General features: G+C 36.9%; 1 protein-coding gene across 3 annotated transcripts in view; it reads left to right on the forward strand.

The window, feature by feature from the left end:
• Positions 1-14,721, forward strand: part of HOOK3 (hook microtubule tethering protein 3) — a 176,191-nt gene that overhangs the window by 90,185 nt on the left and 71,285 nt on the right. For all 3 annotated transcript variants that reach the window (XM_077152641.1, XM_077152638.1, XM_077152639.1), the window contains one exon: positions 13,117-13,280. In XM_077152641.1, the coding sequence (XP_077008756.1) occupies positions 13,117-13,280 (164 nt within the window). The remainder of the gene's footprint in view (positions 1-13,116; positions 13,281-14,721) is intronic.

A 14,721-nucleotide genomic window follows, 5' to 3' on the forward strand; every position in this document is an offset into this window, starting at 1 on the left:
CACCTTTCAGTTCAGTTGAAGGTTGATGAATCAAAAAATAGCACTGTAACATTTAGAGATTTAAAGTAACATGCCAAAGCAGTAAAATGAGAAGCAGTTATAACCGATTGTCTTTTGGGGGTGGGAAAACTCAACAGAAAGCTGTAGCTTTTCATTATAAGCCCCTTTACCTTTGATTTTTCTAAAATTAAATCATGTTTCTGTGTGTAAAAAGCATTTCTGTCATACCATACTGAATTAAAATATTTTCACAACGTTAGCTACTCTGATAAATTCTAGTATTAAAAATTTTCATTAAACACTCAGACTTCATACAAATTGACTGTATACCACGTTAAATAAAACAGCTCTCAATATAATTCAAAGAATCTGCCTCATACAGATCATATTATCTGACCATAGTACAGTTAAAATTAGAAATGAGTAAAGAAGAGATGAGTTCTTTAAAATCCCATCCATTTGGAAATCTAAAAGCATGCTTCTGAATAACTTGTAGGTTGAATATAAACCATAATAGCAAGTAGAAAAATACTCAGAACTAGACAAAAGCAAAAATATCATATATCAGAATCTTTGTGAGGTAGCTAAGGCAGTACCTTTAAAGCCCTAAATATTTATTTTTTAAAGTACAGAAAGAGCAGAAATGAATGAAACAGGCCAGTGATATACAGTACACTGCAGAAAAGACCCATGCATTTATGGAACTCTGATTAAAGAGCTTGCATTTCAATTTTATTCATTTATTCAACAAACATTTATTGAGCACCTACTATGTATCATGTACTGGTCTAATTACATTCCAGTGCTCAGGGGGTTTGCTTTCTAGTGAAGAAAGATAATAAGCAAAATAAAAATATAATGTATTACATAGAGTCAGTTTTCTAGAGAAAAATTACAAAGGAGGTGGAATAGGGAATATGGAGTAAGGAGAATTAATTTAAAATTGGGTAGTTAACAAAGACCCCCTTGGAAAAGTGATATTTGAGTAAAATCCTTAAGAAGTTAGGAGAGTGAACTTCTCAGATTTCTGGGAGAGTAGCATTACTGGCAGAGGGAGCCCTAAGTGTCACAGTAAGTACAAAGGCCCTGAGGTAGGAGTGTGACTGTTGCATTAAAGGAAAGGCAAGAAGATGAAGATGGCAGGAGAAGAGAATGTTGGGGAGAATAGGAGAAGGAATTCAGAGTGCTAAGCCTACTAAGCCTTTGTAAAGGCTTTGACTTTCACGTCTAGTAAGCCATTGGAGGATCCTGAACAGAGTAATAATGTGATTTGACTTCTGTTTTAACAGATCGCAGTGGCTGCTGTATGAGGAATAGACAGAAGAGAGGCAAGGGCCAAAACAAGGAGAACAGTGAAGAGAGCCACTGCAATAATCTAGGCAAGAAATTATGTTGACTTAGATCAGGTTGTGGAGATAGTGAAAAATGGTCAAAATATGTGTGAAGGTAATGAAATATCATCTCACATCCACCAGCACGGCCATTATCAATAAAACAGAAAATGACAAGTGCTAGAGAGAATGTGGAGAAAGAGGCACTCTTATCCACTCTTGGTGGGAATGTCAAATGGTACAACCGCCATGGAAGGCAATGTGGCGGTTCCTCAGGAAGCTAAGTATAGAATTGCCAAATGACCCGGCAATACCATTACTAGGTATCTACTCAGAGGATATGAGGGCAAGGACACAAGTGGACATTTGCACACCAATGTTTATAGCAGCATTATTTGTAATTGCCAAGAGATGGAAACAGCCAGAATGTCCATCAACAGACAGTTGACTAAACAAACTGTGACATTTACATAAGATGGAATATTATGCAGCTGTAAGACAGAATAAAGTTATGAAATATGTAACAACATGAATGGACCTTAAGGACGTTATGCTGAGTGTGATTAGCCGACAAATCAAAAAGGACAAATACTGTATGGTCTCACTGATATGAACTGACATTAGCGAATGAACTTAGGGAATTTTAGTTGGTAACAGAGACCATCAGGAGATAGAAATAGGGTAGATATTGGGTAATTGGAGCTAAAGGGAGACAGATTGTGCAACAGGACTGATTGTAGAAATTCAGAAATGGATAGCACAATACTACCTAAGTGTAATACAGTAATGTTAGAACACTGAATGAAGCTGAATGTGAGAATGACAGAGGGAGGAGGCCAAGAGGCACAAATGAAATCAGAAGGAAATATAGGCATAAAGACTGAGATGGTATAATCTAGGAGTGATTAAATGTGCAAATTTAAAAATGTTTCTGCATGAGGAAGAACAAAGGAATGTCAATAATGCAGGATGTTGAAAATAGATGATAATTAATATTTTAGAACTTTATGTGTGAGACAAGCAAAAAATGTCTATTTGGTACAAAATTTATATTTTGACTAGTGCATTTCCTAATATAACTTATGTGGACAGCTTAATCGAACACCATAGTACTTGGAACCTTGCATAGGACATGAAATTTTATAGGTTTATCGAGAGTGATGCCCAGATAAATCCATATTCAACAGTGAATAGGGAAGTATTTGCAGAGTCCCCTAGAGGGGATGGTGAGAAAGGGGGAAAAGTCAACTTCCCCAAGTGGAGAATTCTTGATATTTTCACACACAGTGGGGACAGCCAAAGCAATAGGCTGAGCCTCCAATCTTGGGATTTGTTCATATGAAACTTAATTCTGCAAAGGATAGGCTAAGCCTACTTAAAATTAGGTCTAATAATCACCCCCAAGGGAACCTCTTCTGTTGCTCAAATGTGGCCTCTGTCTCTCTTTCGGCCGACACAGCAACCAAACTAGCTGCCCTCCCCTTCTCTACTTGGGACATGGCTCCCAGGGGTGTAGACCTTCCTGGCAACATGGGACAGAAATCCTAGAATGAACTGGAACTCAACTTCAAAGGATTGAGAAAATCTTCTCCACCAAAAGGGGGAAGAGTGAAATGAGACAAAATAAAGTGTCAATGGCTGAGAGATTCCAAACAGAGTCGAGAGGTTATCCTGGAAATTATTCTTATGCATTAAATAGATACCGCCTGTTTAGTTAAGGTGTAAGGAAGAGGCTGGAGGGAGCTGCCTGAAAATGTGGAGTTCTGCTCAGTGGCCATGTTTCTTGAAGATAATTGTATGATGATATATGGCTTTTGCAGTGTGACTGTGGTTGTGAGAGCCTTGTGTCTGATGCTCCTTTTGTCTATCTGATCGACAAACAAGTAAAACATATGGATTAAAAATAAATAAATAATAGGGGGAACAAATGTTAAAATAAATTTAATAGATTGAAATGCTGGTGATTGGTGAAGGGGAGGGCCAAGGGGTTTGGTATGTATGAATGGTTTTCTGTTTTCTTGTTACTGCTTTTTCTGAATTGATACACGTGTTCTAAGAAATGATCATGATGATGAATATAAAAAACAATATATGTGTGAAGGTAGAGTCAGTGATATTTGCTGACAGAGTGAGTGGATGTGGGTGTAAGAAAGAAATGTTAAGAATGATGGCTGAGCAACTGGAAGGATAATTATCATTAACCGAAGTGGGAAAGACTGTGCAAGGAGTTGGGTGAATACAGTTAAGAGTTCCATTTGGAAACTTGAATTTGAAATGCCTCTTAGACATCCAAGTGGAAATGATGTCCAGTACAGGGTTTCAGACTAGTAGTAGAAATGCACATGGTGTCAATGAACAGATAAAATGAAGTCATCACCATATTTAGAAAAGAAAAGTTCTGGGGCATTCCAGTGTCCAAGAGAACAAGAGAGATGAAGAGGAGTTGCCTGAAAAAAAATGAGAAGGTAAGATCAGTGAGTTGTTACAGAATCCAGGGGAGTAAGGTATCCTGGAAGTGAGGCAAGGAAAGTGCTTCAAGGTGGATATGATTAATTGTGTCAAATGTTGATAGATCTTAGTGACGTGGAGGTCATCAGTGATCCTGATGAGCAGTGTCATGGGGCAGTGGGGGCAGTAGCCTGACTGGAATGAGCTCAAGAGAAAGTGGGGGAGGAGGAGAGAATTGGCTAAATCAGGCAGCTTTTAGTTTTACAACTTTATTGAAATATAGATATACAATAAAATACATAAATTTAAATGTACAATTCTGATGTGTTTTGACGTATGTGTAAACCCACAAAACCATTACTGCAATCAACATAATGAACCCATCACTCCAAAAGTTGCCTGATGCCTCTTTGTAATAAACCTCTACCCCCTCAACATACTCCACCCCCTGACACAGTCCCCGGAAACGACTTGTCTGCTTTCTGTCAGTATAGATTAAGTTATATTTTCTGGAATTGCATGAAAAAGTAATCATATAGTATGTACTCTTTGTTTTTGGTCTGACTTCTTTCATTATTTTACATTTCATCCAAATTGCTGGTATCAAGTGTTTGTTCTTTTTTTTTAATTGTATTACTTTTTTTTTTCATTTCGTAAGTTTTCTTTGTTAGAGAAGCTGTGGGTTTACAGAAAAATCATACGTAAATACAGGATTCCCATGTATTACCTTTCAGTGGTGCGAAACTTTTGTTACACTTGATGATAGCACATTTTAAAACTGTACAATTTAAGTCCCGAGTTTAACTTAAGATCCACTGTATGTGTAGTGTAACACTCATTCTCACTTCCACATAATAACATGACTCAATCGAGATCTCTTCATGTGGCCCTTTGAGACTGCCTTTTGCCCCTTTGTTAGTAGGTGCTCTTTGTTTTCCTTCACATGCAACTCTGCTGGGTTAAGCACAGATGAACATCCACAAGCCCTCTGGCCAAATTATATCACTAATATTATTTTCTTTTTCATTTGTTTCCATTTTTTTTTTTTTGTAGTTTGTCATATCCTCAACAGTCTTTTGAGAATGTAGAGTCAGAATAGTGACTCTCAAATAACAGGGGTTTGGCTTCATACCGGGTATTTTCCACTCTTGGTTGAATAGTTCATTATATGTAGGTATCAAATTACAAAAAAGAAAAAATCTTACTTACCCATCTTCATTTCAAAATAAGAAATACTTTAGCAACATTCTCTTTTAGAGGCCACGTTAGGTAACGTGCTAAAGAGAAGTACAGAGAACTTGGAAACTTTCTTTTTTTTTTATGTAGAGCTGCATTTATCACAATCATTTTTTTTTCTTTTTGGTAAAAAGTAACATATATACAAAAGAGCGAGGAATTTCAAAGCATGTCACAAAAATTCGTTGGAGAAGAGATTTCAGAGTTTGGTATGGGTTACAATTCCACAATTTTAGTTTTTTACTTATAGCTGCTCTAAAATGCTAGAGATTAAAAGAAATAATTTTATAATGATTCAGCAATCATACTCATTTGTTAAACCGCACCTTCTCCATACAACTCCACCATCACCTCTGATCTTTCTCCCACTCTTTAGGGGTATTTGGGCTATGCCCATTCTTTTTCATGTTGGAAGGGATATGGGATAGGGGAATGTAACTAGTTGATGTTCTGGAGATGCTGGCCCCTCTGCATTTCAGGACTTATCTGGTCCAGGGACCCATTGGAGGTTTTAGGTTTCTGGAAAGCTACCCTAGTGCATCTGTAGAATCTTATATATATGACACCATAGGTGTTCTTTAGGATTGGCAGGAATGGTTTTATTTGGGGTCTGGCAAGCTATGATAGGTAATAATGTCTGTCTGAAGCTTGTGTAGAAGTGACCTCCAGAGTAGCCTCTTGACTCTATTTGAACTCTCTCAGCCACTAATGTCTTATTTGTTATACTTCTTTTCCCCATTTTGGTCAGGATGGGATTGTTGATCCCATGGCGCCAGGGCCAGACTCATCTCTGAGAGTCCTCTCCCATGCAACCAGGGAGACTTTCACCCCGGATGCCATGTCCCACGTAGTGGGGAGGACTATGATTTCACTTGCAGAATTGGGCTTAGAAAGAGAAAGGCTACATCTGACCAACAAAAAAAGTCCTCCAGAAGTAACTCTCAGGCATACCTATAGGTATACTAAGCTTTTCCGCTATGTACATAAGCTTCACAAGAGCAAACCTCAAGATCAAGGCCTTGTCCTATTAATTTGTGTGTCCCTAATGTTTAGCACAGTATCAAGGATTTCCCCAGTGGTGAAGTTTAATAGTTCCATATATTTTTTCCCCACCCCTCAAGAGACTTTGTCAATACTTTCTGATTATCTGCAATGTATTCAGGCATTGCAATAAGCTATATAGGATTAAAGGCCCTCATTCTGATCTGGGCTCGCTGTGTTTGGATTATTTGAATAATCTGTTCAGACAGGTTGAGTTAAATCATGTGCTACAGAAAATTTAGCTTCTGGACAAAATAAAACTTTCTTCCTTTGGTCTCAAAGAGTAGATGAGGTTCTAAATGGCTTCCTTACCCCCTCTGTTCTGAATAACCGTAATCCCAACCTGATTGGCTTCATTTTTATCTCTAAATACCAGGATATACATATATAAGACAGGACCTCAAAATCCAGAAATAACAATTACCACCCTGGACTGAATGTGACTACTCTAAGAGCTTACAATTTAGGCCCCTCTTTTCTTATAGGTATTTTCTAAATGAGACCATACAATATTTGCTCTTTTGTTTCTGGCTTATTTTCCAAATGTTTCACAGTTTCATTGTTGGTTGCCTCACAACTTTGTTCGTTTTTGGAGCAGCACACTATTTGATCATATATATACACCCTAGTTTACCAATCTACTTATCAGTCAGTGCTTCTTTCAGCCATCTCCATTAAATTGGGCATCATGTATGATGTCCAAACTCAACAGTCCAACAACACTCTCAATTTTAGATAATATCATTGCTCCCAAGGAAAATATAACCAATAAACACCCTCACCAAAAAGAAAATTTAAACCTCCCCGTAACTGTTGTCTTTCCCCCCATTATTTCCTCCTGGTGTTGCTGTAATACTGCTGATGTTTTCCTGTTAAACACAGTCCATAGCATGCATTAGCAGTTTTTCCCCCATACCCGGTACTTATACACTCTTTGTATAAGATTCATACCTTTATAGTAGTTCATACAAGAACTTATTTATGTTTGTAGTGTTAATCAGTGGGACAAATGGGTCTATACAATCCATTTCAATCATGTTCACCTTCAACGTGGTAGTATTACTTACAGACTAGTGAACCATTTTCACTTCCAGCTATTCCCTTACATTTGAGTTCAACCTCATTAGGTAACCATTCACCCATCTCTAGCTTCCACGTATCTCTAGGTCCCCATATTCTGTATTATAAGCCTCTGATTTTACCTTTACCATGGTCATAAAAGTGGAATCACACACTATCCTTTTGTGTCTGGCTTATTTTACTCAAGATTATGTTCTCAAGGCTCAACCATCTTGTCATGTGCTTCAGGACATCATTTCATCTTACTGCCGCATAATATTCCATTGTATGTATATACCACATTTTGTTAATCCACTCTTCTGTTGTTGGGCATTTGGATCATTTCCATCTTCTGGCGATTGTGAATACTGCTGCAATGAACATTGGTGTGCAAATGTCTGTTTCACTGCTTTCAGCTCTTCTGGGTATATATGATTGGTGGTGTTGCCTAGCTATAGGGCAACTTGATGTTCAGTTTTCTAAGGAACTGCCAAACTGTTTTCCATTGTGGCTGTACCATTATACATTCCCAGCAGCAATGAATAAGTGTTCCAGTTTCTTCACATCCTCTCCAACTGTAATTTTGTTTGTTTAAAAGCAGACGTTCTTATAGGTGTGAGGTAATAGCTCATTATAGTCTTGATCTGCATTTCCCCTATAGCTATTGAAAATACGCATCTCTTCATATGCTTTTTAGCCATCTGTAATTGCTCTTCAGAAAAATACCTATTCATATCTTTAGCCCATTTTATAACTGTATTGTTTGTTCTTTTGTTGTTGAGTTGTGTAATTTCTTTATACACGATATCAAACCTTTCTGTGACTTCCAAATATTTTTCTCCCATTGAACAGGCTTCCTCTTCACCTTTTTCACAAAGTTTTTACGGGCATTTGATTTATAGAGTTCCCATTTATCTGTTTTTTCTTTTGTTGCTTATGCTTTGGGTGTAAAGTGTAGGAAGCTACCTTATTACTTGGTCTTAAGGATGTGCCCCTGCATTTTCTTCTAGAAGCTTTATGGTGCTAGTTCTTAAACTTAGGGGCTTGATCCACTTTGAGATAATTTTTGTGCAAGGTGTCAGATAGGGGTCCTCTTCCATTCTCTTGGCTATTGATACCCAGTTCTTCCATGCGCAATTATTGAAAAGACTATTTTGCCCCAGTTCAGAGGATTTGCGGGCCTTGTCAAAAGTCAGTTGACCATAGATTTGGTGGTCTATTTCTGCACTCTTGATTTGATTCCATTGGTTAATGCTTCTGTCTTTGTGCCAGTGCCATGCTGTTGTGTTTTTTTAATCTTTTTATTTTATTTTTTTAAATATCAAAAAACACAAAGAAAATGCAAACATTCCTATTTTGATCATTCCGTTCTACATATATAATCAGTAATTCACAATATCACCAAATAGTTGCATATTCATCATCATAATCATTTCTTGGAACATTTGCATCTATTCAGAAAAAGAAATAAAATGAAAACAGAAAAAAATGTATACATGCCATACCCCTTACCTCTCCCTTTCATTGATCACTAGCATTTCAAACTAAATTTATTTTAACATTTGTTCCCCCTATTATTTATTTTTATTCCATATGTTCCTCTCATCTGTTGACAAGGTAGATAAAAGGAGCATCAGACACAAGGTTTTCACAATCACACAGTCACATTGTGAGAGCTATATCATTATATAATCATCATCAAGAAACATGGCTACTGGAACACAGCTCTACAATTTCAGGCAGTTCCCTCCAGTCTCTCCATTACATTGTGAATAACAAGGTGATAGCTACTTAATACATAAGAATAACTTCCAGAATAACCTCTTGACTCTGGAGTCTCTCAGCCATTGACACTTTGTCTCATTTCACTCTTCCCTGTTTTGGTCAAGAAGATGTTCTCAATCCCTTGATGCTGAGTCTCAGCTCATTCTAGGATTTCTGTCCCATGTTCCCAGGAAGGTCTGCACCCCTGGGAGTCATGTCCCACATAGACAGGGGGAGGGTGGTGAGTTTTCTTGTTGTGTTGGCTGGAGAGAGAGGCCACATCTGAGCAACAAAAGAGGCTCTCTTAGGAGTGACTCTTAGGCCTAATTTTAAGTTAACTTGACCTATCCTTTGTGGGATTAAGTTTCATTTGAAGAAACCCCAAGACTGGGGGCTCAGCCTATAGCTTTGGTTGTCCACACTGCTTGTGAGAATATCAAGAATCCAACTTGGGGAAGTTGAATTTTCCCCCGTTCTCACCATTCCCCGAAGGAGACTTTGCAAATACTTTTCCACTCACTGATCAAATCACTCTGGAATTCATTGGGGCATCACTCTAGACAAACCAACAAAATCTCATGTCCTACCCAAGGTTCCAAGTACTTATGGTGTTCAGTCAAGCTGTCTACATAAGTTATATTAGGAAATGCACTAGTCAAAATATAAATTTTGTACCAAATAAACATTTTTTGCTTTAGTCTCACACATAAGTTGAAATTTTAAAATGTTAACTACCATCTATTTTCAGCACCCTGCAGTAATGACATTCCTTTGTTCTTCCTCATGCAAAAACATTTTTAAAATTTAATACCATGCTATTTTGACCACTGTGGCTTTATAATAAGTTTTAAAGTCAGAAAGTGTTAATCCTCCCACTTTGTTCTTCTGTTTTAGGATGCTTTTAGCTATTTGTGGTATCTTTCCCTTCCAGATGAATTTGGTAGTTAGCTTTTCCAGGTCTTCAAAGTAAGTTGTTGGAATTTTGATTGGTACAGCATTGAATCTGTAGATCAGTTTGGGTACAATTGGCATCTTAACTACATTCCTACCTGTGAGCATGGAATGTCTTTCCAAACCTATTTAGATTTTTTATTTCTTTCAGCAGTGTTACGTTGTTTTCTGTGTACAACTCCTTTACATCCCTAGTTAAGCTTGTTCCTAGATACTTGATTCTTTTAGTTGCTATTTTGAATGGATTTTTTTCCTTAATTGATTCCTCAGTTAGGTGATTGCTTATGTATACAAACATTATTGATTTTTGCACATTAATTTCATATCCTGCCACCTTGCTGAATTTATTAGTTCAAGCAACTTTGTTGCAGATTTCTCAAGATTTTCCAAGGATAATGTCATGCCATCTGTAAGTAATCAAGTTTTCCTTCTTCTTTTCCAACCTGAATGACTTTTATTTCTTTTTCATGCCTAGTTCCTCTAGCTAGAACTTCTGGTACAATGTTAATAGTAGTGGTGACAGAGGGCATCCTTGTCTCATTCCCAATCTTAGGGAGAAAGCTTTCCATTTTTTACCGTTGAGTACAATGATGGCTATGGGTTTTTTCTATATGCTCTTTATCATATTGAGAAAGTTACCTTTGATTCCTACATTTTGAAGTATTTTTATCAGAAAAGGATGTTGAATTTTGTTGAATGCATTTTCAGCATCGAATGAGGTGATCATTGATTTTTCCCTTTCCATTTGTTAATGAGGGGCAGTGGGATGGTGGCTCAGTGGCAAAATTCTCGCCTGCCATACCAGGGACCTGGGTTTGATTCTTGGTTCCTGCCCATGTAAAAAAAAAAAAAAGAGTAACGTTTGTTAATGTGTGCTGTATTACATTAATTGATTCTCTTACATTGAACCATCCTTGCATTCCTGCTTAAACCCCACTTAGTCATGGTGTATAATTCTTTTAATGTGTTGTTGTATTTGATTTACTAATATTTTGTTGAGAATTTTTGCTTCTATGTTCATTAGGGAGATTGGCCTTTAGTTTTCCTTTCTTATAACATCTTTACCCGGTTTTTGGTATTAAAGTGATGTTAGTTTCATAAAATGAGTTAGATAGTGTTCCTTTTTCCTCAATTTTTTGGAAAAGTTTAAGCAGGATTGTTGTTAGTTCTTTTTGGAATGTTTGATAAAATTCCCCTGTGAAGCCATCTGGCCCTGGGCTTTTCTTTGTAGGAATATTTTTGATTACTGATTGAATCTCTTTACCTGTGATTGCTTTGTTGAGATCTTGTTTCTTCTTGAGTCATGTAGATTGTTTGTGTGTTTCCAAGAATTTGTCCATTTCATCTGAGTTGTCTAGTTTGTTGGCATGCAGTTGTTCATAGTATCCTCTTATGATTTTTTTAAAATTTATTCAGGGTGTATGATAATGACCCCCTCTTATTTCTGATTTTGTTTATTTGCATCTTCTCTCCTTTTTTCTTTGTCATCCTTGCTAGTGGTCCATTGATCTTATTGATTTTCTCAAAGAACCAACTATTGGTTTTATTAATTCTTTCTGTTGTTCTTTTGTTCTCCTGTTCATTTAACTCTGCTTTAATCTTTGTTATTTTTCTTCTTTTGTTTGCTTTGGGGTTAATTTTCTGTTCTTTCTCAAGTCCTCAAGTTTTTCTCTTTCTTCCTTGTTAATGTAGGTATTTAGGGCAATAAATTTCCTTCTCAGCACAACCTTTACCATATCCCATAAGTTCTGATATGCTATATTCTCATTTTCATTCATCTCCAGATAGCTACCAATTTCTCTAGCAGTTTCTTCTTTGACCCACTGATTGTATAAGAGTGTGCCATTTAATCTCCATTTATTTGTGAATGTTCTCATTCTTTGGTGATTATTGATTTCCAGCTTCATTCCATTGTGATCAGACAGTGCTTTGAATAATTTCTGTGTTTTTAAATTTATAAAGACCTGTTTTGTGCCCCACCATATGATCTGTCCTGGAGAATGTTACATGAGCACTATAGAAGAATATTTATGCTGGTGTTTTGGGGTGTAGTAACCTACATATGTCTGTTAGGTCTAATTCATTTATCAGATTGTTTAAGTTCTCTATTTCCTTGTTGATCTTTTGTCTGGTTGTTCTGTCTATAGAAGACAATGGTGTATTGATGTCTCCTAATATTATTGTTGAAAGTTCTCTCACTCCCTTCAGTTTTACCAATATCTGTCTCATGTACTTTGAAGCTCCTTGATTGGGAGCATAAACATTTATGATTATTATTTCTTCTTGTTGAATTGTCCCTTTTATTAATATATAGTGTCCTTCTTTGTCTCTTATGATGTCTTTATGTTTAAAGTCTATTTTGTCTGATACTAGTATAGCTGCTGCTACTTTATCTTTTTTTATTTATAAGTGTTTGTTTGGAAAATTGCTTTTATTTCTCTTTGGTGACTATCTTGGAGTGGAGTGGTTGGGTCATATGGTAGTTTTATGTTTAAACTTTTAAGAAAATGCTAAACTATTTCTAAAGTGATTGAAACTGTTTACATTCTTCCCAGAATTTTTTTTTATTGACACACTAAAACATCATAGAAACATGAAACATTCTTAACATACAAACATTCCATATATGGTGTACAGTGACTCATAATATCATCAGACAGTAGTATATTCATCACCATAATCATTTTTTAGAACATTTGAATCACTCCAGAAAAAGAAATAAAAAGTAAAAAGTAAAAACTCATACATACCATACCCCTTACCCCTCCCTCTCATTGACCACTAGTATTTCCATCTACGCATTATATTTTAACCTTTGGTCCCCCTATTTTTTTCTATACCCCTTACCACTCCCTTTCATTGATCGCTAGTATTTCAATATACTCCATTTTTCCCAGAAGTTTTTGAACTATATGAAACGTCCCCATTTTCCCCGGTGCTTGGTGTGACCTATCTTTTTAATATTAGCCATTTTAGTGGCAGTGTCATAATTTTAACTTGCATGTCCTTAATGACGAATGATGAGCATCTTTTCCTGTATTTATTTGCTACCCATATATCTTATTTGGAAAAGTATCAGTTCAAATTTAAAATAAAAAATGAATGCTTACTTACTCTTAAATGTTACTCTGCCTGTACCATATTCCAAAATAACTTAAATATTTTAAGTGGAAGTTGATTATATTTTATTAAAACAGACTTTATTTCATAATGATAATTCACTAGTGATTGTACTGATGCTAGTATAATCAGAAGAAATAGCTACTGTGTTTTTATATTCTAATAGGTTGCAGCATTGCAAGAAGAGAAAAGCAGTTTGTTGGCAGAGAATCAAATATTAATGGAAAGACTCAATCAGTCTGATTCTATTGAAGATCCTAATAGTCCAGCAGGAAGAAGGCATCTGCAGCTCCAAACTCAGTTAGAACAGCTCCAGGAAGAAACATTCAGGTAAAAGACCGTTTATTAAAATGTAATTTCTAATTTTTTTTTAATTAATAAAAAATTATTTTTAAAAAATGTAATTTCTAAAAATTTTATAAATATAATTTAAAGTTAAGAATATATTGTTCAGATTTCTGGGTAGCTTTGGACAAAGGAGGCTGAGTGATAACCAACTTCCCAAAATTTCCTCCTCCACACAACCTGAAATAATGTAATACATTTAGGAGAAATTGTACCAAAACTATACCTTGAACATTTTTTGATGGCAGAATGCCTAAACTGCAAAACAACTGAGTAAAAGGAAAAAACAATAATACCAGGTATGCATTTCATATACTTGCCCCTCCCCCACCTTGCCCCGGAGGTTTGTAATAAACAGAGGCAGGTTGAATAAAAGGGAAAAAAACACAGGAGGAACATTAATGAAGGGACTTGAGGGTGAGTTGGCTTGCTCACCAGAAATATCACCAAAATCAGAAATTACTTGGGGAAATAAAAGTAACTAAGACATATTAGACTACCACCTGCAGGAAAGGGAATTCAAAGTATTGCATCTCCTTATAATAGGAGATGCCACATCTCCTAAAAAGGTACAGACATGAAATTTAGAGACTGATGCCCTTTCTAGGCACACCATGAAGGGAGAGGATTTTAAAGAGAAGCTGATTTAAAGAAGCAGTCTTCTGGGAGTGAAAAGGCCCTTTGGCAGTTGGGTAGTTGTGGTAGTTAGATTCGGGTGTCAACTTGGCTAGGTAAAGGTGCCTAGTTCTTTTGCTGTGAACATGAACCAATGGCATGTGAACCTCATCTGTTACTGATTGCATCTGCAGTTGGCTAGGAGGTGTGCCTGCTGCAGTGAATGATGTTTGATTTAATTGATCGGTGCTTAAATGAGAGAGCTCAACATAGCACAGCAAAAGCAACTCAGCGAGTCCGGGTCAAGATGGCGGCTTAACAATGTGCGCATTTTAGTTCATCCTCCAGAACAATGCTAAATAACCAGAAACAGTACAGAACAGCTCCTGGGGCCACGTCAGTGACCAGACACACAGCGTACCCCAGTCTGGACCAGCTGAACCGGCTACGAGCATCCCCCAGAACCGTGAGTTTCCAAAGCTGCAGCGGCCAGTGCCCCTCCCCCACAGGCCACTTCCCAGAGGGGAAAGGAAAGGACTTTACCAGCAGCAGGGACTGGGCACAATCAAATGCCAGTTGTGGAACTAATTAACAAATTCTGACTACTAAAAATAGGCCCCCAGCTTAGGTGAACCTGATCAAAGCAGAGGTTGCTCATTTTTGCCCTGGCGCCAAGGGGGCAGGACTGACAGAAAAAAGTGGAAAAAAAAAGAAGGAAACAGAGGTTTTTGTGTCTGTGTATCTACAAAGGCTTGACTGCCTCTGGATACAGCGGCAGGACTTTTTAGGCTGCAACTGCCCCAGGCATAGG

Source organism: Tamandua tetradactyla, chromosome 3, assembly GCF_023851605.1.
Source record: "Tamandua tetradactyla isolate mTamTet1 chromosome 3, mTamTet1.pri, whole genome shotgun sequence".
Taxonomy (NCBI): Eukaryota; Metazoa; Chordata; class Mammalia; order Pilosa; family Myrmecophagidae; genus Tamandua; species Tamandua tetradactyla.